The 27,884-nt window shown below is 35.6% G+C and overlaps 1 protein-coding gene across 3 annotated transcripts in view; it reads left to right on the top strand.

Moving 5' to 3' along the window:
- The window catches only part of LOC128219833 (solute carrier family 23 member 1-like), a 34,051-nt gene extending 6,716 nt beyond the window's left edge, over positions 1-27,335 (top strand). Inside the window, exons 1-14 of one of the 3 annotated variants that reach the window (XM_052927911.1) lie at positions 4,614-4,756; positions 9,048-9,164; positions 14,083-14,249; positions 15,212-15,342; positions 17,405-17,451; positions 17,849-18,030; positions 18,698-18,812; positions 19,062-19,215; positions 19,520-19,669; positions 20,973-21,076; positions 23,350-23,479; positions 23,986-24,129; positions 24,279-24,374; positions 24,887-27,335. In XM_052927911.1, coding sequence (XP_052783871.1) covers positions 4,685-4,756; positions 9,048-9,164; positions 14,083-14,249; positions 15,212-15,342; positions 17,405-17,451; positions 17,849-18,030; positions 18,698-18,812; positions 19,062-19,215; positions 19,520-19,669; positions 20,973-21,076; positions 23,350-23,479; positions 23,986-24,129; positions 24,279-24,374; positions 24,887-25,215 — 1,938 coding nt within the window. In that variant the 5' untranslated portion in view covers positions 4,614-4,684 and the 3' untranslated portion in view covers positions 25,216-27,335. Of the gene's footprint in view, positions 1-4,613; positions 4,757-5,144; positions 5,541-9,047; positions 9,165-14,082; positions 14,250-15,211; positions 15,343-17,404; positions 17,452-17,848; positions 18,031-18,697; positions 18,813-19,061; positions 19,216-19,519; positions 19,670-20,972; positions 21,077-23,349; positions 23,480-23,985; positions 24,130-24,278; positions 24,375-24,886 lie in introns of those variants that run through there. The other 2 variants (XM_052927913.1, XM_052927912.1) reach the window with 2 other exon arrangements.
- Positions 27,336-27,884: the final 549 nt, after the last annotated feature.

The raw sequence follows: 27,884 nt of genomic DNA, 5'->3' as shown, positions 1-27,884 counted from the left end.
AAACACAGCACACCGGAAAATCTCCAATATGTAACAGACAAGCTCTGTAAACTTGAGTTTAAAGCTGCACTACCACAGATCGATCGTTTTGACAACATAAAAATATGTCTCGAGCCATTTTTTGTGCAAATGTCATGAAACCAGTGCTATTGTACTGCTCACAAAAGATCAGATCGCAAATTCTGTCATATTGCTGTTCGAAAATTGTTTTATGGCTAAAAGCGTTAGGCTAGCGCTTTTAGAAAGATGAAACTTTCGACAGTTTAACAAACACTTGGGATATGTTCCATTGTGATCGTATACGATTGAATTGATTGCATTGATGTCAAAATCAGATGATTCTGAGATAAAAATGGAAAAAAAAACACACCAAAAAACCGTCAAACCTGTTGGGCTGTGAGAGGGCAGCTTTAAAGTTGAGATTGAACATGTTATGGTTCATTAATATATAATGCCTTGTTACTCATAACTTAATGACTGTATTTCTGACTTATAAGGACATACCCATCCCTGTGCAAGGTAACGCACTTCGACATGCCATAATACCTATTTCTAAAGATACATGTCAAAGCTTGGTATCATATTAAAGGGAACAAAATGGTTTTTTGCATCACATTATTCATTTTAAGGTAATACAACGCTTGACAAAGACATGTATTGAAATGTACAAAATGAAATTATGGTATTATAAAGTAAACTGCAAGAAACATTTTACTGTTGATGAATTTTATCCAAATTTCACAAAACGGAAGTTCTTACAATAGACTCTCTTTAAAACACTCAGTCAATTTTCTCCATGATTTGTAATCTTTTTTGACATTTATTTACAAGTTTTGTAAAATATAGGTGGAAGCCGTGTACACGCTATCGTTTGGAAAGGGTTCGTTTAAGTTTTTTTGTGTCAGACATCGACATTTTTTTGGTGCGTTATGAACGAAAAATCAATCCGTTATCAGAGAATTCAAATTATTTTTTGATGCCATATTATGTATATATGGTATAATGTCAGTTCTTTATATATGATTTTATACAGACGCTTTGGATACAACAAATTACCAAAGTGATCAAAGCAATATGTTGCGAATTTAAAAATGTACCCGCCCCTGAACATCACTTTAAGCTAGATGGTGGCGAAAGATGGTATGCTGTAGAATGAAGATCGAGTCTACTTTCTGAGTAGAAATCAGACTTACTAGTTTCAATGTTAAGACGTTATGATATAGTTACCCTGGGAGTTCATGAGCAGTTTGAGAATTATTATAGGTGATTGTTCACCTCTAGGTTTTTTGGAAATGTTTTCATTTCTTTTAAAAGTATATCAAATATGTTCGAATATCGTTTAAAGCTGCACTCTCACAGATTCACCGTTTTTACAACTCTGACAAAAGATCAGATCGCAGATTTTCATATTTACGTCCGAAAATTAATGTTTTAATGGCTAAAAGTGTACCTAATGGTTTAAAAAAATCCATTTTTGAAGTTAAATATAAACATTTGCAATCTTATTGTTTTTGTCAGCAGTCTTATATGACTGGTTTCCATGCATGTTCGCATGAATTGGCCCGTTCCGAGACAAACAATAAAAAAAGTTATCAAAACGTTCAATCTGTGAGAGTGCAGCTTTAAGAAAGTAAGTGGGTTTGATGGCATAATGGTTGGGCTACATTGTAAAGGTTAAACTTTATAGACATCGTGACGTGAATATATTTGTTCGAATATGACGGTGAAAAGTTTAATACCTCGCTGACCTTTCGGCCTCGGAATATCGACGTGCTTAATAAGGATCGTTTTAAATCAAGGCTAGTATTTAAATCAAGTCACGTGATAGTTGCCTTCATTTCTGGATAATTCGCTGTTACATTGTTCATCTTAAGTATTTGGAATCTCTAAATTTTTATAGCTTTTCATTTGGAATTGTTCAAAATTGGCAGAAATGGTATGGCATTATTTGACATTTTGTAGTGCTAATACGGCACGTAAGGAATGACGTTTAAATTCGTGAAAGATGCACTCTTACTCCAAAATAAGATTTACCACAATAAATACATTTGTTTAATATACCAAAAAGGATGAATTAGTGTCGAAAACAATGTTTTTTATGAAGGATACCGAGTTTATTTGAAAAAAAAATGTGCACAAAACACGGTATTTCTACCTTATGATACTATAGTAGATAACTGTTAATCTTTTAGCACTCACCAATCATTAAATATTTTTGCATTATCATCTATTAAATACACGATTATACAATACTGTTTTCCGTAGTTAATATTTTCTATAAATGCATTTTCTAGTAAGTAGTAAAATGTTTATCACTCAAAAGTTATATTTGTTATACATATGTATGTACTGATTTTGAATAAGAGTGCAACTTTAATTGCAATTGAAAACTTTATATATTTCAAAAATCAATTGTATTTTCGTCGGTCCCTGTGAGTTCGAGATAACGGGGTTCGACTGTATTTCAAAAATCAATTTCAGGGGTGGTATTCAATATATAACTTAAGTTAATCTAATGGTCATACATCATTGACTTCATTCACTCTTTTGGTCAGTTATTAGTATAAAGTAATCCGATTAGCTACATCGTTCTTAGATCCATTTAAGACCAATATTGAATACCAGTCCAGGACTTGTACCGCTGAACATGGTTTATATTTGCTTGTTTGAGTACTGGTGCCAAGTTCTAAGTTTACTTATTTACTTTACAACCGGATTGTGAAAAAAGTAATTACAACAACAGAAATGCTTGTTTTTGTTGCGAGGTTGTGGTCTTGTGTTGTCTGGTTAACCGAAAAATCCGGATGAAAGTCACATGTCCTACCCCTGACCACAAATCAAACTCACATGCGCCCAGACTGGGAATCGAACCCGACCGGGTCGTGAAAAACGAGACCGCTAATCTTAACCGTACTTCATTTCGTCGAATAAAAATACGTTTATCGTGATCAACAGAAATTTTATTTTCTGTTGAGAGTCTAAAAACGCTCGATCAGTTATATGTAGTCGTTTTTACTCGAGACCTATTGTCTTGAATTTGAGTGAAGTTTTAAATTGTAAAAAACAGCAATTTTTGTTAAAATCTTATTTAATTACTTTAAACGCATCTGATCATATGTTCAATAGTTTTTCATTAGTTAGCTTATTACTGTATCGATCATATTGTACCTGAATTCAAATAAGATAATTTGTTTTGTTTTAAAACTAATAATATTTAAACTAAACACATCCCCTAACTAACTTATTATATTTGTTTTGTATAATGATGAACTCCAAACCTGTTGTGAAGCCACCATTAACCCACCCCTTTATACCTGAGTTCATATGAAGTAATATTGAGTTTTCACATGCTTTTACCTAAACGTGAACTGTGATATAATAAAAGAATAATGACTTATTTTGAGTTGTAACACAATTTACAGAATTACAAGCATAGCGAGCTAAGCCTAATCCGGTTATAAGGGACTGAGGTAGTTTCGAGTATCGAAATGCAGGTCTTTTAAATAACACTCGTACGACCCCCTGTTGTTTTCATTGTATCCAGCTGTATCGAAGTGCAGGTCCTTTAAATAAAACTCGTACGATCTCCCTGTTCTTTTCATTGTATCCAGCTGTATCGAAGTGCAGGTCCTTTAAATAAAACTCGTACGACCCCCTGTTCTTTTCATTGTATCCAGCTGTATCGAAGTGCAGGTCCTTTAAATAAAACTCGTACGATCTTATTTTCGATTTGATATTTTCTGAGTATTCAGTCGAAACCCGTTGGCTCGATATCCGGCCAAGGACCGGTCAACTACTTCAAGCCTCGCGAAATCGAGCCAAGCTTGGATGCTTACAATAAGTTAAGCAAAAATCGCTGCTTTAGATTTGCAAGTCAAACCCTTAATTTAGTTTGTGGCGCTTAATTCACATTTAATTGAAAGTAGTTTTCCTTACGTCAGTTTGTCGGTCGTTCGATGATTATTCAGGCACGCTTGTGATCTAAAGGCCTAGATTACTTAATAATATATATGTTAACGAGTCCAGGCGCATAGCTGCCTTTACGCGAGTACGCGGCTGAATTCAAAAAACAGCCAAGGTTGCAGTATGCGTACATGACTACATGATCCTAAAATTTTCCATTTTCCAGTACCAGATTGCACCATGGGTTTCAAAATTTGTTGAGGGGGCGTTCCCCCGACCTCTAACAAAATTACGAATCCACATAAAAGAGGGCTAGCTACGCCCCTTGACGACCATGTAGAAAATTGTTTAAAAGTTAGATACCTTGCTCCATGTAGGTTTGAAGAAGTTTTAATCGTTGTTGTTGTCATCATTTTCGTTGTTGTTGTTAATATCGTCGTTGTTATAATCGTTGATATGGTCGTTGTTGTTGTTGTTGTTACTGCTGCTGCTGCTGCTGCTGTTGTTGTTGTTTGTTGTTGTTGTCGTCGTCGTCGTTGTTGTTGTTGTTGTTGTTGTTGTTAACAAAGTACAGGCACACTAGTATAGTAATTATAAAAAATAAGGGGAAGGCAAAAGAAAATACTATATAATATAGGGACCAAATAGTAGTTGCCCTTGCGTATAGTGTAAATTACTTCCCTTTACGACTCTTTATATGAATATAATACAGGTAAAACCAGGTGGAAATAACAACAATGTTAACAATAACAACAGTGAATACAAACAGCTGAGAAGTGAAATGGTTCTTTCAGATATTGAATATGTGCCTCTCACCGAAAAGGATGACGATAACGAATATAAACAAACGACTGTGAGTCATTTCTGTACTCGGCGATAAAAAACAACGTTATCGAAATGATTAATTGGTTTAACAAAAAGATATATTGATTTTAAACGAAACTAATATATTACGAAATTGTTTATATTAACTTTTTACCAAACTGATTAGTAACCTGATGATGCTAACTCATATGTTGATATTGAAGTCACCATTATTATACGAATGTTAAAACGTGTTTTTAGCAATTCTTGCAATTATGTTGTTTGATAAGCATTAATTTTTAGTTACAGCAATGTTTTAATTTTATTTTTTTCAGACAAAGTAGAACTCTCGTAAAAAAAACCCGGATAAAAACGTAACAAAAGCAATAAATAAAAAATAAATACTTTATGAATGCTACTATATAACGGGCATAAACTCACGCTATATATCATGAGTATGTTTTTACCCGTGTATTTTCATCTTCGTCATTTTCTTATTTAAACAAAATTGGAATTCTTTGAGTATTTTTAAAGTTCTTGTTCGGCTTGATTTAATAGATCACACAATCCAGAGAGACTTCAATTGATTACCGATTGTGCCGATCAATGGCTTGCGGCTGCCCGATTCTTGCTTTTCCTGCAGGAATCGCAGATTTCTGTAACATATCACGTGACTCCTGCCACGCCCCCTCCGTAGAGAAAGAATAGTTTAGCCTGAGTCACTCCATTTTGAACGCCCTGCGCGCTTGTTTGTTGATTTGATCTTAAAGAGAGAGAAAGAGAAAGAAAAATACAGTGTTGGAGCTTTATCGTTGATATTGAGTCAAGTTTCTGTAAGTTAAGTTGTCGCATGTATTTTGTTTTTGATTTAACATTTCAGGTCTTCTTTGAAGCGTAACATTCCAATTTTTGGTAATTTTCCATTGATTTTCACTCGGTGCGCGGTTGTCTGGCTGTTGGTATGAGATATAGGAAGTCGAAGGGATTTTACCGTCACTGTGGCCGTCGGCAACATAGTTCATATCATAAAGCAGATTTACGTCTTAAATTTTTGCGTCAGGAAATAGCTTAATAATCCCGACGAGTTTCTTGGAAAACCAGGTTCATGGAAACTTGATTGCATAGTTTCCTAGTATATATTTACAGCCAGATTTCTATAAATCAGAAATTTCTCGCCTAGTAATCCCAGTGATGCAGATATATCGATATTCTGTTTCCTCTTGTGTTATGTTTTGCGAAGATTCGGATGTGTATTATTTTAGTTATGAATAATTAGACTTTGCAATCAATCTGAAACTGACACCGAAAGTCTAAGTATGAGTCAAACAGTCCTGTAGTAAAGGCACTTTTAATGAATAAGCTTTCTGTGTAGAATTTACTTGATAAATTAACAGTCATTGAATATTTCTTGCGTATTCGTATAGATCCTTCATGTCTGATAAATGACTCGAGAAATTATATCCACAGTCGCATTTGATTTGCTGTCATCATCATTAAAGCTGCACTTTCAAAGATTTACCACTTTTACAACTTTTTTATTTTTTGTCTGGGAATGATATTTTTTTGCGTAAATATCTGCAAACTAATGATAAAAGACTGCTGACAAAAGATCAGATCGCAGATTTTCATATTCCCGTTCTAAAATTAATGTTTTATGGGTTTAACCGTTACTAACGGTTAAAGAAAACGCATAAAACATCATTTGTTTTTGAATTTCAATTTAAAACTCTGCGATCTATTTTTGTCAGCAGTCTTAAATGACTGGTTTACATGCATTTTCGAACAAATTGGGTCGTTCCACGACAAAAAATAAAAAGTTGTCAAAACGTTCAATCTGTGAGAGTGCAGCTTCAATATGCATAGGGTATTGCATTAGTAAGTTATCAAAACACTCGGAAACGCGTTCTCGCCGAATATGACAAACCGATCAGTATCATATTGTACTGCGCGCATGCCACACATTTTCTATATGAATGGAAAAGTTTTCTTTCGTGCATGGTAAGGACACTCGCAATATTCAGGCGAATGCAGTTGACATAGCTGACCAATATATGGCCTTTTGTAATGAAAATCACAAGCGCACAAAATTCATTTTCAAAAATTAAAATATTGCCTGTCAGCAAAATTGCTATGAGTATAACACTTTTCTAGAGTAGGTGAGGAAAGGGGAAAAAAACATATTTTTTACGCGTTAAAGAAAACAGTGTGTGTATACCACGTGATAAATTGCGTCATAAATGCTACGTCGGAAGGCAATATTTTGCCTCGAAAGAAGACTTTAAACAAATATAACTTCAATATGTCTTCACCATTTTAATTGAAAATCAGCGCAGTCTACGCCGCTTATGGAGCCCCGCCTTCGGTCTTTACCAGATTGAGAGTTTAGTTTCTTATAACACTTCGACAAACCTTTTCACAAAACGGCCTTCTGACGGAGCACTGTCAAAACAGTTTATTGGAAACAAGTTTATAGAAGTGTTTGATGAAACTAATAATCTTATCAAACTTTGGTAATAAAGCGATGACGGGGCTCTTAAAGCGGCAAAGACTGCCCTTTGTTTCATTTAAAATGATGTAGTAAAAGAAAAGTTATTTTTGAGTAAAGTCTTCATTTTAAGCAAAATGTTGCCTTCCAGAAAGGCATATAGTTAAATACGTGAACAAATCCATCCATTTTGATCAAGTGAAGAGCATACTGCAAAACTTAGAAGCTAAAAACCTTTCTGTCATGTTTGCTTTGTATATCAAACTTCGATCGAATATTTTTATCGAGTGTGCATCTTTCCTTGACATAGAACTGCACGATATGGCATAGTGACAATTTTACCGTATTTCGTATAATAATGAAGCATCGGTGTTTATGGCGAGAAGAAGCATTTCCAATGATATACTTAAACAAATGGCAAGAGTACTCCCTCAAGAAAATCTTGACAATTTCTAGTCCGAAATGGTTATTTTTGGCCCTATTTTGTTACTTAGTTCTCCTAAATTAAAATAAATCTTGGACGATTTTAGAGGGGGTGTGCGGCAGGTGCCCCTCCACTTGATCCGCTAGTTTGTTTCGTTCAATTGTATTCGGAAAAGGTATGTCAAAACGTTAATTGAATAACAAGACTTGACGCAGAAAATGCTTATCCACAGTGTTGCACATACGTCCCAGAGGCGCCAGTTGCGTTGACATGACCCACTCTATGGCCACAGCCCCTCCTTGAAAAATTAGTGATTATTTTTCAAGACCAAATGTATTTGGAACATGATCATCTATCACCAAATCCTAAACAAAACCAAAAAATCAAAGAAACATGTCAACCTTTAATTAGAACATAAGTATTTTGGGGGATTTTTTTTTCTTGGATATTTTTGATGATATTTAGGGTTTTGTGATAGATGCTCATCTTCCAAATAAATTTGGTCCCGAAAAATAAGTTTGAGTGATTTATTTTAGGAAGGGTGTGTGGCAATAGGGTGGGTCATGTCAACGCAATTGCCGCATTTGATATCTCCTAAAACAACTACGGTTGAACAAAGAGCGGGTTATCATAAGTAGGACATCGTTGCCGTTTAAGGTTTTACGGACAATGAAAGCTTAGAGCAAGTTGAGGCAAAACATGAGATCCATTCATTTCTGGGACATGAAATGCGTACCACTACATATTGTGTCCAACCGTTGTCTCTCGCTTCAAAAAGAAGTGAGTCATACGACACGGTGATGTATTATTTACAATTGCAAACTTATTTTGTGAAACTGCGAAGCCTGTTTGAGAAACAAAAAGTTGAAAACAGTCACACATATGATCAACGTTTGTCTGAGATACTTGTCTGAGAAACTGTCTCAGAATGACCAAGCATGCTACGAGAAGGAGGAACCATTTCTTATGAAAACCACCAATCATTGGTAAATTATTAGAATTTAGTGTAGGTCATTATATCCAGAATGCAAGATCCAAGTTGAGATTTAGATCCGATTATTGTATCCTGTATATATTATCGTTGGCGTCATCTTTCAGAGTGCTGTTACAGAGAATAAAAACGCAAGTTTTTCAAACAATGATGCAGACTTTTAAGACGTTTAAAGAGCTCTGGGACCGTAGTCAATAACAAACTAAAATCTAACTCAAGTTTACGAAAGTCTGAGAGTTTTGATTGGTATATACCGATGCTGGTCAGTTGGCTGAACGCACTGAAAGGCAAAGCTAAGGTTAAGGATTAAAATAATATTGATAACTGCCCCTGAAAAAAATGATCTTGCAATTTAATTTGAAAGCTGAAAAAAGTTGAAGATCTTCAAACTGCTGCTTCTATATATTCTGCATATATACATATATGGCCCTTTGTTTCAGGTTGCTCGTAAGGGCGAGACTAAGAGCAGGAAGATGCAGTCAGCCATCCTGTCCGGTCTGCAGTACAAGGTGGACGACAATCCACCCTGGATCTCCACATTTCTGCTCGGATTTCAGGTAATTTGGGCATTAACTTTGCCTTTCTTGACTAGAAATATATAACGCGTCGGGTTTCGGGCAATTATCTTGCCTTTACTACTGACCGGAACTATGAATAATCTTTTCTTTACTAAGTAGAAATATGTTCAGCTTCGGATTTGGAGGCTATGACCTTGCCTTTACGACTGACTAGAAGTATGTTAAGCGCGGTATTTTGGGCAATAACCTGTGCCTTACGACTGACCCCGACTATGTTAAGTGTGTTATTTTGAGCAATAACTTTGTCTTCATTCCTGACTAGAACTATGTTAAGTGTGTTATTTTGAGCAATAACTTTGTCTTCATTCCTGACTAGAACTATGTTAAGTGTGTTATTTTGGCCATAACCTTGCATTTACTACTGACTAGAACTATGTTAAGTGTGGTATTTTGGCCATAACCTTGCATTTACTACTGACTAGAACTATGTTAAGTGTGTTATTTTGGGCATTACCTTGCATTTACTACTGACTAAAACTATGTTAAGTGTGTTATTTTGGCCATAACCTTGCATTTACTACTGACTAGAACTATGTTAAGTGTGGTATTATGGCCATAACCTTGCATTTACTACTGACTAAAACTATGTTAAGTGTGTTATTTTGAGCAATAACCTTGCATTTACTACTGACTAGAACTATGTTAAGTGTGGTATTTTGGCCATAACCTTGCAATTACTTCTGACTGGAACTATGTTAAGTGTGTTATTTTGAGCAATAACCTTGCATTTACTACTGACTAGAACTATGTTAAGTGTGGTATTTTGGCCATAACCTTGCATTTACTACTGACTAGAACTATGTTAAGTGTGGTATTTTGGCCATAACCTTGCATTTACTACTGACTAGAACTATGTTAAGTGTGTTATTTTGGCCATAACCTTGCATTTACTACTGACTAGAACTATGTTAAGTGTGGTATTTTGGCCATAACCTTGCATTTACTACTGACTAGAACTATGTTAAGTGTGGTATTTTGGCCATAACCTTGCATTTACTACTGACTGGAACTATGTTAAGTGTGTTATTTTGAGCAATAACTTTGTCTTCATTCCTGACTAGAACTATGTTAAGTGTGGTATTTTGGCCATAACCTTGCATTTACTACTGACTAGAACTATGTTAAGTGTGGTATTTTGGCCATAACCTTGCATTTACTACTGACTAGAACTATGTTAAGTGTGGTATTTTGGCCATAACCTTGCATTTACTACTGACTAGAACTACGTCAAGTGTGGTATTTTGGCCATAACCTTGCATTTACTACTGACTAGAACTATGTCAAGTGTGGTATTTTGGCCATAACCTTGCATTTACTACTGACTAGAACTATGTTAAGTGTGTTATTTTGGCCATAACCTTGCATTTACTACTGACTAGAACTATGTTAAGTGTGGTATTTTGGCCATAACCTTGCATTTACTACTGACTGGAACTCTGTTAAGTCTGGTATTTTGTACAATTGCATTGGTTTACTACTGAATTGAAACGACGTATTTTAAAAGGGATATTTTGGGCCATAACTTATCTTTACTGATAAGAAATGTGTTCTGCTTCGGATTTGGAGGCAATGACCTTGCCTTAACTACTGACTGTAACTATGTCCAGCTTCAGATAACCATGACTTTACTAACTAGAATAAAGTAAAATGGACGGATTTGGGCACTGACTAGAACTTTATAAAGGGTTCAATTGTATAAAGGCATTAACCTGTATGCTAATCGATTGATGCTATCTCATAAGTCGACTACTTTGTTTGTTAAATTGTGATTTTGTGAAGTTCTAGTATTGTCATATCTGGTTTCACCGTTTTCATACGAGATATATGAGTGTCATTGAGGATCCTATTTTCTGGCTTGGCAACAATTTTGGACATGCTGGTCTAGTCATTTTATTCTTAAAACGTCTTCTTAGGCTTAATTGCTTTATACGAGACCTCTGGAGAAACGCTCAGCAAAGACGATTTTATGAGTCTTCCCATTTTTCAGCAATTTAACGATGTGAGATTTTGCTAAAATCAATGTTCCCCAGCATTTCCAAATGTATTTCTAGGAAACCCTTTTTTATACAGTAATTGTCAACAGGAAAGCGAGTTACGTCACCAATATTATAGAGTTGATAGAATAAATTATTGATCGGCTCCCTCTGAAATAAAGGCATTAACAATATTGCAATGTACGGATATTCCCGGACAATTACGGACTAGCTGTTACGGAGATAGGCGAAATGATGCGAAAATGAGACTTTCAGAGTATCGATTTGGAGCACAAAAAAAGACATAAAATGAGCGTTAGTTTACTAAAACTTGCAAACATCAAGTTGTTTCTGTAGCTTTTAAAACCATTATACCAGGAGTTGAGTGGAATCAAGTCTACCCTCGAAATATATATTTTTAGCCAGTCTGGTTAGGTTTTGAGGAGTGAAATCTCGTACAAGTCGACCGTTCTTTTTGGTGTTTCATTGATTGAATGTCAAACGGTTCAGTTTAAGAGGGGTGCTGTTTCATTTAAGTTGTAACGTGCATTGTCAACGTACGGCATGCTGCGTCGTTGTGTCTGGCAGATATAAAATAGTCGTACAATGGTGTTTAAGATTGTTTCAAGTAACAAATATTTACGAGCGATTCGTATCTCGAAGATGCATTGCAGAACTTCTGTTGAAAAGTTTCCATAGGTATAATATCACTCCTAGCATTCATGATGAAACGACCCTACTTATCCATGATTTCTTATGCTCTGGCATTGTACTTTTGACATGCATTATGTAAACCCGGGTGTAACATTTCCTGGTACCTAGTATTAAACGTTGCAAACAGCCGTTATATTGAAATATTGCCAAGAATACAAGTTTGATGATGGCAATCTTAATTATATCCCGTACTTAGAGAGGTCTTAGGAAACATATGAAACGTGCAAAAACTATAAAACATCTTAGCACTAAGGATACGTATTAAATGCCTATTTACTACGTATATTATACAATGTAATTTAAAAACCTTCCTTTGAATGCAAGACAGACAGACAGGCAGACAAACAAACAGACAGACAGCGGACGGACGGACCGACGAACGGTAACACAAATAGACACCGATTCATGGATTAAGAATTGTTGTCAAAGTTGCAAGAAATAGTGATAACATAATGATTTAATTTAGAGATGTCGTCTAAAATGAAAATCAAAGCACTGAAGGTGCTAGACGACAGAGGCAGGGTTGCCAGCGGACTTGAAAAGTCAGGGAAATTGGGTATTTTTTCAAGGTCAGGGAATTGTCAGGGAATTTTGAAATTTGGTCAGTGAAAAATGAAAATCCTGAAAAGTCAGGGAAAAGTCAGGGAAAAATTATTTCAAAGGTCGAAAAATATACGCATTGAAGGTCTTTCTTGGCTATGGCAGTCTTTAGGCATTTAATATTTGACTTTATCACTCTCACAGTTAAGCATTAAATTCAAATAATCTCCGAGTGTGTCAGCAAGGAGTTACTTCAGAGCTGTAGGCATGCTTACCATAGGTACAGGACTCATGCACAGGAAACAAAGGTAGAGGATGAAAAGAAGCAGAAAGACAAAGAAAGGGAAGAAACTCAAAGGCAACTGGATGATGCAAAGAAGAAAACGGCAAGTCTGAGGAAGATGGTAGATAAATTGGTTGTTGAAGCTGATGAACTGGCCAAACAAGCTGAAACCAAAAACAATCTGCAGTTACTGGTCAAATCTAATGCCCTGCGGGAAAAGTCCCATGGAAAGAGAAAGGAGATGGAGTGTGAAATTAAGACAGCTGAACATCTAGAGAAGAAACTGAAACAAATGTAATGTTACAGTCATGCCTCTCATTGTATTCTGTATTGGTCTAGCTATTTCTGTGCATGATCACTAGAAGGGCTTTTAATTACTAACAAAATCTAGTCAGTATACATGTATACCAAACTACCATATTGGCATATAACCTGCTTTGCTTTTTGCTTTGACACTAAGAAATTGTACAAGAGGATTTGTCTTGCAAACATGATGGAAACTGGTTAAATTATGCAATGCTATGTTTTTCACACTAACTTTTTTTCACACTTACTTACCATACTCATTCAAAGTCTTTAATTTTATAGTGATTATTTCATGATATGCCAAAATGAGCCCTATGTTCTTGTTTTCATGCTAATGTTTCACATGTTTCACTGACCAACAGTCACACTGTGTTTGAATAGAAATAGTTAAGAATAGTAGAACACTATGTTTGAATCATTACTTTGATGTACAATGTAAATGTTTTATATTTTGGAAAATAAATACAAGTTTACATGCAAAAATATAATGGGAGGATTGGACGGCTATAGGGGAGGTCAGGAGGCCGTTTATGTGTTTGACGATTTTGGTCAGTGAAAAACATGAATTGGTCAGTGAAAAGTCAGGGAAAAGTCAGGGAATTTTATTTCACCAAAGTGCTGGCAACCCTGAGAGGCTAATCCTGTTATCCTTATATTCGGTGTTTTGATAGTGCTCAATAGTTCTTACAATTGAATTTAAATAAGTATAATGTATTACTCAAGGACCACATTCAATTAATATCTTAGTCAAAAATTCAACTTCGGAAAAAAAATCGTAATTTGACAACGTTTATGTTAAATATGGTTTTAAATCCACTTTCATATGAACGCATACATAATGTAGACCATTTGTCTTGCACATTTCTATATTTGTTGTTGTTGAAAAATTGTACAGTTTCAGTCTAGGAAAGGGAAATGTTGTATAATCAACAAAAGTTGCTTAACGAATATTGCATCGGAGCAACCCTTACTTACGAGTTTGCTGCATTATACATAATTAAACTAGGATTTCTTCAATCTCGGTATATGATTAGGCAGTCTTTGTTGTAAGCTGCAGAATTTTTCTTTTTTTCTTTTTCAGCATTACTTGATGTTGTTAAGCTCCAACCTAGCAACTCCCGGGATCATGGCGTCTATAATTTGCGCCATTAATATACCGGAAACGATGCACGTGCGTTCGGTGCTGCTTGGAAACATGATATTCGCTTGTGGTGTGTGTACACTCCTGCAGACCTTTTTTGGAGCAAGGTAAGATCACACGTACAATTTTTATAGAGAAATTATATTGCTAGTAAGCAATAAATCGTGTCATTTGGACATATTACAGTTATTTACAGTTTTTTATTTAACAAGAACCATCTATTATTTCTTTTTCATTACAAAATGTATTCGATATGTTGCTTACAACATATGAATCGCGAATTTAAACGCCGAGTATCTTCCGTGATATAAAGGCCTGCAATACACCATCTCTATCGTTTTTTATAAATGTATTCAAATATATTTATAATACATGTATTTTTGTCAACAGGCGTTTTTATTTCAACTTTACAGTCCTTGCTGCGCCATTTTTTCAACAGCAAACTCACGGGCATCATTATTCATAGAGCCCTTAGTGTGTTTGTTAAATTACAAGTTACCATTGTTATTACATATGCACACTAGTATATACATATAAAGAATATAGTTTAAACTATATATCCTCACTTCTTTCTGTCTTTAAACGAAGGCATTTTCGCCAACAACAACGATTTTCATAGCATGCAAATTGACGGGGATTCCCTATTTACAGTTTTAAATTAAATTATGTTTTAAAACGTATCTATAGCATGTCTCGTCCATACCATCAAATTTGAGGGGCTCTGTTACAACGCACGTTATACAGATTAATCACTCACACGTGAGCACAAAATATTTCATTGGAGTTTTTAGGCTACGGTTGGTTTGTTCCACACGACGTAGTAACTGATATTCATGTCAAATGTAACACTCATTTGTTTGTGACCCTCTTTTTGAGAACCATTTGGTATGACCTCACCACAAAATTTTCAGCATGGATTTCAGAATTTTACCGATTTACTAACTTCCAGAGCTCATTCGCAAAGGGAAAACATACATTCTTGTTATAAAAAGAACAAAACATTACTTCTTTTAGCATGTGGGATAAGCGGCTTATAGCTGCGACGGTTCTAAATCTGCCTAATTTTCAGATTACCTATAGTACAGTGTCCAGCATTTGCATACATAGTTCCTATGGTCGCTCTCGTGAAAATACCCCGCTGGTCATGTCCGGCCGCGGCAGAGGAGGGCCTAGTCAACATCACAGCTAACGGGTCACAGCGTAAGCCGATATGCAAACCTGTATACGGAGTGGTTGCCAATACGAGCTCTTGGGCTTTCGTTGACGCAATTATGTATTTAGAAACTGAGTAGTCGTTCTTTTATGTTTAGGATTTTAATGAAAATGTGCTTTCAGGGTGTGGTTTATAGTACCTTAACAAAACGCTTTTAACATCCCTTCCGCCTTCTCCTCTTGACAATATACATGCACTGGTCAGTTTGGGATACAAACGTTATTCTCAATTCAGAGTTTTATCAAGAAGTCTTAGATCACTCGAGTCTGTCTGATATTAATTTTACAATCTGCCTGATAATATCTTCAGTAGAAGTCATAGGACTTTGTGCATAAGTATAGTGTATCTTTATCCTAGACATCTTTGACTGTTATCCCTCAAAAATATCGCATGAACTACTCGTTCCCAATCCCTGTCGTTTGTTTTATAGCCCGTGAACATCAAGAATAGTTGGAAGGTGGAAACTAGGCTTCATGATATTTTCCTTTGGAAAAAATACAAAATGTAATGACACAATTCAAAAGAAAATCCGATTACTCTGTTAACAATTAATCAAAGCCAGCTCGGTTTTCTGCGGTGGGATTTATTTCGAAACCATAGAAAACTGAATGTCTTTGTTATTCTGTTAACAAGGCGATGCCATGCACTCTTCTCAAGTATTTTGCTATATAGTATGATAATTTATAGTTCGTCTGTCCGCATAATGGAATATGTCTTTGCTAAAGCTAGAACAACCCTAAAAGATGTGCTAAGGGGAGTGTATTGTGATGAAGCTATCACTTTTTCCAGTCAAAGCGAAACTGATGCTTTCTCGATTAGATGTGTTTTGTGCTTAAAAAACTTCTCTCTTACTTGAAACTGAGTGATCGGACCCTTATATTTACATATCATTCAAAATTGTTTTCGTTTTATATTTTCTCAGACGATGTTTTTTTTCTTTCTATTCATAACCTTGAAAGTCATTTTTTAAATGAATGTTTTCACAAACTGCACATGTAAGTGTAATAATGAAAGACACTTATAAATGTGGACTATCATTTCAATCCAAACCCACATCAGAAATACCCTTCTGTAAATTGCAAGACTCCAAAGCAGTGATTATCAACGTAAGTCTTGATATGTAAACAGAAAGGAACAGCAAGCATTGCGGAATTAAAACAAGATAACTAAATTACAAACAAGATGGCGAAACTACAAACAAGATGACGAAACTACAAACACGAGATGAAACTGCAAACAATATGACGAAACTACAAACAAGAGGATGAAACTTTATTATAAACAGTCTGTTTGAAACCCCAAAGCACCGGACGTTGGAGCAGTGGAGATTCATTTTTATTCTAAACCTTATCATTGCATAAACGCATAACTACATTATAATTTATATAAGACATGAAAGTGTTTTGTCATATTGAGTTTTGTTACATTTCTTTATAACTTAATTGCAAAAGTGATGTTATGGGATCCAAACTAAACATGGAAGAAAAGTAAAACCAAACATTGTGTTAGTTCAATATATTAAATGTGTATTTAAAGCGTGATTTAAAATATTCGCGCATTTAAACCAGATTCTCAACAGGGACGTCGGATTTAAAAACACAACGTGTCTCGCGTTTAAGATAAGGATGTGCAATAAACAAATTTAAACAACAGCTGAAAGATGAATTAGAAGACGTTCTCTCGCGGATTTAAACATTTAAAAAACTAAGAGATGAATATGAAACATTGACCAAAACCAGAATATAATATTAATTTTAAAAATTATAAAACTTTCAAATTTAAAGTGATAACGACCAAGAAAATATTCACGAAACAGCCGGAATAAAAGATGTGTAAATTTCGAAATGAAGTCTAACCTACTTGGAAAAAAATGTTTCAAAAAAAATCGTAATAATGTCTTATGTACGTTACATTTAAATTCTGCAGACAGTATTTAAATCGAGATGTGCAGCCGCAATGGTTTCCAGTAAGGTGTAGTATTGATATACCTCCTGTTGTTTGCCGCCAACTACAAACTGATTTTAAGAATACTGTTATTTTTTATTTCAGTAGCGGATGACGCCGTTTCTAGCAACCATGTAGAAAGAATGAACCAGGTATGAAATAGAAGTTATGGTTGCAAAGTATGGGGATCTCATGACGCAAACGCATTAGAAAGTATACATTGTTTATGTAATAAGAACCAGATGAAACTTCAGAGACAGGCGACACTTTATGTAACAAATTGCATACTATTAAAAATTGAATATGTTCATTGTGCGTCTCAAGGCTGTTTATTTGAAATAATGCAGTTGAAACTATGAACTTTCAAGCCTTGCACAATTAAAAAGTCTTATATTTATCAAACCAACGAATACCATGCATACTTATTTTACTATTTGTTTACTACTGTATTTTACTGGAATGTGACAAAAACATGAATATTTCCTTTATACGTTGTTTATCTTCTTTTGGTCAATCTGTATGTTATCATACGTTTGTACAAATTTTAAGTTGACTGGTTCAATCATGGTAGCGGCCCTGCTTGAAATCCTGATCGGAGCTTCAGGACTGGTGAGCGTGTTACTGAAGTTTATCGGACCTCTCACGGTGGCCCCGACAATCATGCTGATGGGTCTCTCGGTGGCGGAAACTGGTTTCAACCTCTCGGGGAAGCATTGGGGCATCTCTGCAGCGTGCGTTTAATACTTTACCTGCTTACCAACTGTTAAAAACTCTACTTATTTTGTTGAAATTATTAAGCCTCTTCTCAGCTTCAACCAAGAACATCTGATTGGATGGCACAAGTTTTATTAATATCCTTTAGCTGTTTGTTGTTTAATGATATTTGCTTTCGTATCAAGCTATGACGTTGTTCTTTGCAAGTGTTAGTCGTAGGTTTGATAAAAAACAACATGTTCATGAAAATATTTTGTAGTTATTTTGTAGCATATTTTTCTTCTTAGATTGATTGCTGGGTGCACTTTAATCAAACATATAATCAAACGTTTATGGACATCATTTAGCAATAGACACAAACAATAAAGCAACGGTATTCTCTGGTTAGATGGCGCAAGTTATGTTCTACATTAACTCTTTATTGTTTAGTGATATTTGCTTCCGTATCAAGCTCTGACGTTGAACAAATGTATAATCTTAGGTTTGATAACAAAATACATGCTCCTGAAGTGTTTTTGTAATTATTATGTTCCATATTCATTGCTTGTTAGATTGATTGGTGGGTGCACTTTAATCAAACATTTAATCAAACGTTTATTGACATCTTTAAGCAACAGACACAAGCAATGAAGCAATTATATTCTCTGATTCAGCCATTAAACGGCAGTATGTTTTTGATTACAGGACCATTATATTGATCATCCTTTTCTCGGAAATCATCCCAATATTCGAGTTCAGCAACCCATTCAGCAAGAACAAAGACCAGAAAATACAGTTTGTTCTTCATAAACTGTTTTCGGTAATTATTTAAAAGGCTATAATATCACACAGCTTGTTCAGAGCAATAATTGCTTGTTATTATATTACTAAAGATAGGTGTGCTTTTAATTCATACATCATGGTGTAATTTCAGTGTGTACACTTAAAGGGACTCGTTCACAGATTTTATTTTGGCAATTATTTTGTTTTCAAAGTGTTTAAAACTTTAGTTATAGTACTTTTATGAACAGACACAACATTGCAGCTCATAATTAAAATATTTTTGCAGGTAATCCTATCCACGTGCATCATGTGGTTCGTTTGTTATATACTCACCGCTACCGGTGCTTTTCCTGAAGAAGGTCACTATGGTTACGAAGCTAGAACCGACATCCGGTTGGATGTAATAAAGGAAGTTGCCTGGGTCAGATTTCCATATCCAGGTATTGGAGAAAAGCGGACAAACTCTTCAAAATTTGATTGAAATGATATATATTTTAAATGATAAACAACAATATGGTTTTCTTCATCATTCTAGTTTAATGTTACTGAATGGCCGGGTAATAACTGACACACGGGCGGGTTTGTACATGAATAATGACACGATAGTTCATATGGTCATAGGAAAGGAGTACCCGGATGTGTGGACCTAAAATAGCAGAATACAGTCGGGAGGATTGTTGAAAATGGTATTACGTCTAATGATATCATTTATTATTTAAACCCACTTCTTTATTTTTTCTGCAGGCTACTGGGGAACCCCGACGTTCAACTCTGGCTTCTTTATAGCTATGATTGCTGGTGTTATCACCTCCGTCATAGAGAGTATCGGAGATTACTACACATGCGCTAGATTGGCCGGCGCTCTACCCCCGCCACCACACGCCGTTAACAGAGGTTTGAGTGCTTTGATTTTGAAAATTGTTGCTTTTCCATATACATGTAGTTAGCCAACATCAGTACTGTTCCTACTTTGGTTAAGATGTATAACCCAGTTTTTATAATTATGACAATGTTGAAGCAATTGAAGATGTGCCAAATTAGTTGTTGGAAAGTATTAATTAATGTGCCATAATGATGTAGCAAGCTATCCTGTTTTAATTTATGGAAACCTTCTAGATATCGATCATTCATAGTCGAGATTGCTTTCAAATATTGTCAATGTTCGTGAGATTAATCTCTAAAGGTATAGTATATTTATACAGCTCTAAAAAGCGGTTTTTCAGTAAGACTCACTGGGCCGGTGATCCACAAAACTCCTTAACTTATGTTAATTTCCTATAGTTTTCATAGTCAAAATAAATGATAAATATGAGTATTTTTTACATAAGTTTGTATTTTGAATCAAATCAGTGAAAATAAAGTATTTCAGATATCATGAAGCGACTATATGATACGATAAGTGAACTACTTATCTGAAGAAAATGACTTAAGTTATGAAATGACCTTTATAAGATGTATTATGAATACCGGCAAAACACCTCAAATAGCTCATGCCAAATATATATTACATATATTAGCATGTTTTTATATGTCACAGGGTGCAGATTTGTTGTTTTGCTTTTTTGGTCTTTAAAATGGAAAACAACAAATCTGCACCCTCTGACATCTAACAAAACGTGCTATATGTAACACAGGTTTGGCATGAGCTAACTACGGTGTTTTGTCTACTTTTGTTTAATTCCAAAGACAGTGGCGTAGCTACATATAGGCTTTGTAGGCCTGGGCCTTCAACTTTTATGAAAAATTACAAAATTCAAATAACCCAAAAATAAAAACTGATAGCTACTCAAACATACTGAACGACTCAAAAGTTTGCCTTATTTTGACCAAAGTTTGGTGTTTATTTAAACTATGTGCTGGGTGTATTGCTTGACTTTATTGTAATCATTGCAAATATAATTAAGTGTGTGTAATGCACATATAAAAGTCCTCAAACTCACAGAGAACCATCGGGTCTACAAGTGTTTTGAGGCCTAGCTACGCCCCTGCAAGATAGTAGAATGTTTCTCGAGTGAATTTCAGGTATTTTTTTGGAGGGAATTGACTTCAGTTAAAAAAGAAAAAAAATCTGTACCCTGTGACATTTAACAAAACATGTTACTATATATAGCACAAGTTCGGCATGAGCGAATTACTGTGTTTTATCTACTAGTGTTTAATTCCCAAGATAGTAGAATGCTTCTCGTGTGAATTTCAGGTATATTTGTGGAGGGAATTGACTGCATCATTTCATCAGCCGTAGGTGCTGGATTTGGGGTGACGTCATGTAGCCAAAATATCGGCGTCATCAGCTTAACGAAGGTAACACTGATAGGCTCAATTTTTCAATAGTTTACCCGGGGATAGGGGATGTGGGTATTTCAGGGACACTTAAGGGACCAGACACTAGACTGTTCCAAAATCGACAAATATAATATTTTCTCGAAAAAGCCTAGAATTATCGGGGAGTTAAACAGTGGTTAGTTCCTAACAAGCGGGTCTCCGACAAACCTGGTAATTGTATGTTTGGGGCATCGCCCGTTTTCAAGATTTGGTCGGGCTTAAAGGGATTCGATATCAGATGGTCCCAAAATCAGCAAATACAGTATTTCTTCAAACGAAGCCTAGAATTATCAATACGAACTAGTATCAGGCCGATAAAACATTATTTTACATGATAAGAAGAATAGTTTGCCACTGTCGCAGCTGCGTTTACCCGTTTTAAGTTTTAAGTGTCCATATTTAGCATGTAATAGTCACGTGATTATTGCAGAGATACATATACATATACTTAAACTGTTTTTAAAACTTACAGGTATTTATCTGGTATACAAACCCAGTAAATTTAGAATTGTTAAAAAAACTGCGAAAGATTAATGCTTCATAAGCGATGTGATACATCAGTAAATAAGATTCAATGCGTTGTTAACAACGACATGAATTGTATGTAAGTTTTTTTTATTATTTTTTTTCTTGCAATTGCTTCATCTGGTGTCTAGTCCCGTCAACCTCCGTGTACGTTTAATGTCTGAGGCATATCCGACCTTGTTGATTTTGGCAAAGTGATAAGTAAAATAAGCCAACAAACTGGTCTGCTTTATTGAAACAACTGGATGAGCTCGCCGCCTCTCACTGGGACAAAACGTTGATGACCGCAATAAGTTAGGATAAGTGAACGAGATGTTAAACGGGTTGATTTCGTATATTACAATATTGCCTTTAGGTAGATATGTGTGCTGCCATCACCGCTTACAAATTATTGAATGACACGCCGTTAACTGTAATCAGCCGGTATACGAGGCTCGTGACGTGTAATTCAAATCACATACTTATATGCTCATCTACGCATCCTTGCCCGACACTTTCCTTGACCTACGTATCGGGAATAAAAAACGCCCCGAGGATGCAAAAACAGACAGATTTTTAAATAAAATAATTCGTCAACAATGTTTCAAAACAAAGAAAAACATGTTAAGATAAAGAAAGAAACGTTTATTGAAAAACATGTTGTCACGAAATTATTGTGAGATATGCATAAGCACGAAATTCGGTTAAAACGGTGATGTGGTTTTGTTCATGTCCTTTTTGAAACACGCACGTATTAAACAAAATATATTCAAATGTTTAAATAGGATTTTACTGTAGATTAGTACCCGTGTATTATGATCTGGATTGTCGCAGTTGTGTTCTTTTCGCAACACTATTTGGAATATGACGCATTTCTAAACTCAAAAAAAAAGATTGTTCGGGTCGGTAGCCGGTTTGTGATTCTGATGGCGGGTTTAATTAATACATTGAGTCAATCCGCAACTAAATTTGTTTACTAGTTGTAGTCTGTAAACAGTACACTGGACCATATATTTCATAACCCCAGGTTGTTAGCCGGCGCGTGACATTCATTATTCTACTTAATATTATGGCCATGCGTCATTGACTTCATTCACTATATAGTTCAGTTATTAATAACAAATTATCATATTAGCTACATCGTTCTTTGATTCAGTGAAGACCAAGAGTGAATACAAAACATGGCATCGCAGAGGTCATCACCGCATTGTTCATGCGCAGTGAAAGCCTTGGTGTGATATGTTATACCCCAAAACACAATATTTACCCTACATATTAGACAGGAGCGGTCGCGTTGTTCTGAACTTCTGATCACAGAGTTAATCATCGCACTCACTGTTCATGTGCATCGGAAAACCAGGGTGTGATCTTTTGTATCCGAAAACACATTTTAGATAGGGGCGGTGCGTTGTTCTGATCGCGGAGTTCATCATAGCACTGTTCGTGCTCATCGGACATATCTAAGTATGATATGTTGTACTCCAAAACACAATCTTTCCCACATGTGGAAAGCTGACGTAGTTTGTAGATGGCATGTTTTATAAAGGCGCTGTTGAGTTTCTGGGATAAATTTAAGTATCACAACATTTCCCCCACATTTCAGGATTGGAAAGCATTTCTGGGCCATTTAAGCGATCTTGAATGCGCTGCTCAAATGTCAATTGCCAAGAAGCGTCAAAACGACTTGCAGTTAATACAATATGAACGTCAACGTAGCTTTAAAGAAAAGGGTAATTTAAATATTTCAGGTGGGCAGTCGGCGGGTTGTGATGATGGCGGGTTTCATCATGGCGCTATTTGGCTGTCTGGGTAAATTCTCGGCGCTGGTCGTCTCAATGCCCGACCCCATCATCGGCGCTTCCTTCCTCGTTCTCTTCGGTAAGTGGCGGAATGAATGAAAACCGTTGCGTAAATACTTTTGAGTATTTTTTTTTTGATATGTAAATGATTTCAATGATTAACACAAATACCCAGAAATGATTGCATATGTTTTTTTTTCAAATGTAGTCATTGTAATCATCATATAATCGTAAACTATTCAAAAATAAAGTTTGAACTCATTATTTCTTCCCAAAGACTTGCTTTGGCGGCATTCGAGGCCTCCAGCTATCAGATCTCAGTATGTTGACCTTAATCTCAAAATGTTTAATAATAAGACCCTTCCTGGACCTCTAATAATGCTTCTTGTTTGATATATATATATATATATTCCTTTCATTGGCCTCCGATTATGCTTATTGTCTCTCTAACCGGCATGATGACCGCTGTCGGGCCTTCAACCTTCAGTACGTGGATCTCAATTCCTCGAGGAATATCGTCGTGTTCTGTATAACACTCTTTCTTGGCCTTTTTAATCATGTTTTCTTTCTATTATCCCTCCACAGGGGTGCTGGCCGCAGTCGGGGCCTCCAACCTTCAGTATGTGGATCTCAATTCCTCGCGGAATCTCGTCGTGTTCGGTATATCTCTCTTCCTGGGTCTCTCCTTCCCTAATTGGGTCACCGCCAACGAACAGCTCATCAGAACAGGTACATGTAGATTACAGAACTAGACTAAATGATTCATTTACTAGCTTATCGTTGCCTAAACTGATCTATTATATTTTAAGGACAGTTTCCTGTATATAATAGAAATCTATTTGTTCACTGTAAACAACCGTTTCCGATTGGTTGCCTAGGTAACGAGAACTTGGACCAGGTGATCCAGGCGCTGCTCGCCAACAACATGTTCATGGGTTGCTTCAGCGCCCTCGTCCTCGACAACGTCATACCCGGTTAGTAAACGCCATACCTGGATAACATGTACTTTAACGTTATGTACACGTACTATATATGGTTGTCTTATGTTCAGTCTAAACGAATATTGTATTTCATTCAATGTCATAAATTCTTATCCGCCATCTTTTCAGCCAATTTAGAAACATTGGTGAAATGCAATGGATATTTTGAATATCATATTTACTAAGCACATATTTTACCAAAAATCATTTCATAAATTTTGAAAGAGTCATTAATGTACCTAGCGGGGATTAGAGGGTCCGTAAATTGTGTCTCGTTGGCACCAGAACTGTTGCTGCATGTCGTCTGCATATCGTGCGTCAAGTGTTTTAAAATAATACTTATTCCTATAAAAATATTCAAAGTCTCGAGTAGTAAATTAGTATTCGAGTACTCGGACGATCGATCGAGTACTCGAGTTTTGAGTACTCGTTGCCATCCCTTATGCATAGTTGTTTGCGAAGAAATATATTATTTCCTCTATGATTTAACTTAATCCCGTGTACAGGTACTGACGAGGAACGTGGTATTATCGTCTGGCGGGAAGTTCCCGAGGACACGGACGAAGACAGCGACGACGGCGACTACCAGAACCTCAACCTCTCGATGAAGACGTACGATCTCCCCTTCGGTATGAATCTCATAAGAAGCCTCCGGTGGGGCAAGTACGTTCCATTTTTTCCCACCTTCGAGGGATTTGATGATCTTCGCTGTTGCCCCTGCAAGAAGTATCAGCCCGATCTAGAAGAAGTCGAGGTCGTCTTTAAAAAACAATCCATAAATGGACTCGACATTGATACAGATAAAGACAATCACAGCCACCAATCCGAGTTTTAATGTGTTTTATCAAAGCGCTGAAGGGATGGATGCGGCGAGGGCTCTAAATTGTTCATCAACAATAACTTATACATATAAGTAATAGTTACTAAAGATAATGATAAATACAATGTGCTTTATTAGCAAAGCACTGAGGGTTTGAAGCCGCAAGGATACTGTTATTAATTAGAGAACTATATACAGTGTGTACAACTCCAACATTTTACATTAAATGGCTGAAGTAATGTAGTCAGAGTTTAGATCGAAGCACTGGGAAAGCTCATCCGACGAGGGCCCTGCTATCGACCAGACGACTACAGTTTTGTATAGACATATCCAAGGAGTTTTTGCAAGAACAAATGAACTGCGATTACTGTTGTACTGTTCTATTATCATATTCATAAGAAGTACATGTACTATAGTTCATTCATCACTCATTCGAATAAAATATTCATCAACCAATTGGGTGAAGTGATGCATGGTATTCCATATTTAACATTACACATTGTATAAACTAAACCATCCTATCGTATGTATATAATACTTGAATAATACAGTCGAACCCGTTGTCTCGATTACGCTTGGCTCGAATTCCTCGTTGGCTCGAAATGAAGATGAAGGACACATTTCTTTATACTGTATGTAAACACTCGCGCTTGGCTCTAATCTTCGAGGCTCAATGTATTTTGGCCGGTCCCTGGGAGTTCGAGCCAACGAGGTTCGACTGTATCTTCAAAAGTCATAGATATTTTTGAAGGTCATTTTTTACATGTTTCATGCATATTTACTTTTTGCCGGAATTGTACATTTTCTATTTTCTTAAATAACTGTATACAGAAAAAAACTTTGTATTTAGTTAACACATAGTTAAACAGTTGTTGTTCAGTTTTATCTTTTAAATGCCCCATTTTTAGATGGTCTTGATACGACATTTCGGAAAAATTGTGAATTCAATATGCAAAATATTGATTGAAATTGTACATTCCAACTATTTGTAGGTTAAAAGGGTGTACAAGAGTATCCCGTTATTATAATAGCACTATGTTGGAAAAAAATAGTAAACCAATTTATATTATGATACAACAAAAAATAGTTTTGTTTATATTTCTAATAGCTTAAGGGTGACTTGTTACTTACTAGTATATCGTGATTAAAAGCATGATTTTCATATTTTACTGTTGTTCTGTTTTTAATGTTTGTTTTCTCCATAAGGACATTTACTTTTTCGTTCGTAATATCTAAACAAGTGTAACTAATACAGTTTGTTACCATTTTCAGGAGTCCGACCCTCATATAAGCTAGTTCTCTGATATTACAATGTTATATTTGTGATACCTGGTGATCCAATACAACTTCGGTATCATTTGAAAAGCTATTCTGCGCAGACAACTTATATTGACAAAATTAAATTATTGCAGTTCGTATTTTGTTCTTCGCCAGTAATTGTGATATGTTGAGTTGTGTAACATAACCGGTGCATATTAACATCTTATTCATAGTTCTCTTCCTTGTTGTTAATTTTGCCATTGTTGTTTGTTTTCTCTCCAAAAATCAGCTTAAACGCGATTTCGTCTCGATTCTGGTTTACTGGCGCTTTGTTTTTAACTCAAACACGTGAACTTACATATGAAGTAATTTTTCAAAGGCAAAAAAGAATGTTTTATAAAAAAAATCTGAGAATATCTCATACATTTTTTCCATACATTTTAACAAAATAAATCAATGAAAAATTAATGGGCCATCAGACACCACCCAATTTCAAATACAAGTCAAAACTCGCAATGTCAAAGTCGTTGGAACCTCGGAAATATAGTTCGAGATAAGAAGCATTAATACAAACCCAACACATAGGCAACGGTCCGACATAACCTGAATATTGAGATAACAGAGTTCGACATAGATATTACATTAAAAAAGGGTTCGACATAGCCAGAACATTATTATAACATAGTTGAACCTAGCCATAACATCGAAAGAAAAGAGTTCGATATAGCCAGAGCATTGAGATAACGGAGTTTGACCAAGTCAATCAATTTAAAAATTTAACATGCTGATTTTTGATGTCTTAAATATTGTACATACCATTTGATATTTATTTTGTGTTCGTTTTATGAACACGCTTAATAAAATGTAGAACAGTCGTGTTTTGTTGCATTTCCTGTACAGTTTGAGTAAACCGTTCTTTATGTCACCAGGTCCGAATTTTTCGATCAGTCTTGTGTAACAGTATAACAGGTTTAAGACTCATATTTTATTAATCTAAAATCCCTACTTAAAGCTGCACTCTCACAGATTAATCGTCTTGACCACTTTTTTTTAATTTTTGTATTAGAATGAGCCAATTTTTTGTAGTTCAGACCATTGGCTCCTACTCAGCATTGCGACTTTAAAAACAGGCTGAACTTGCTGGATCTACTTGATTTTAATTTTAAAAAAATCACCGCATTGTTTTTACGCAAACACCTAATATGGTCTTTATACCGAAGACACAATGGTTACGTTCAACCAAAATTTTTTTCTTATAATAAACGTACCTCGTTTTCCAACGTGGTGAAGTGTTTAGTACACAAAGGAAGCTTTCTCCCCATATATGGTGTTGGGGGTGGGGGTCGTAAAGGACTAGAAATCAGCGTTATATTGCATGCAAATTCGTCAATTGACTATAAAATAAATAGAAAATTTATTTAGTA

This window comes from Mya arenaria, chromosome 15 (genome assembly GCF_026914265.1).
Source record: "Mya arenaria isolate MELC-2E11 chromosome 15, ASM2691426v1".
NCBI lineage: Eukaryota > Metazoa > Mollusca > Bivalvia > Myida > Myidae > Mya > Mya arenaria.
This window is presented reverse-complemented; position numbering and strand designations above follow the sequence as displayed.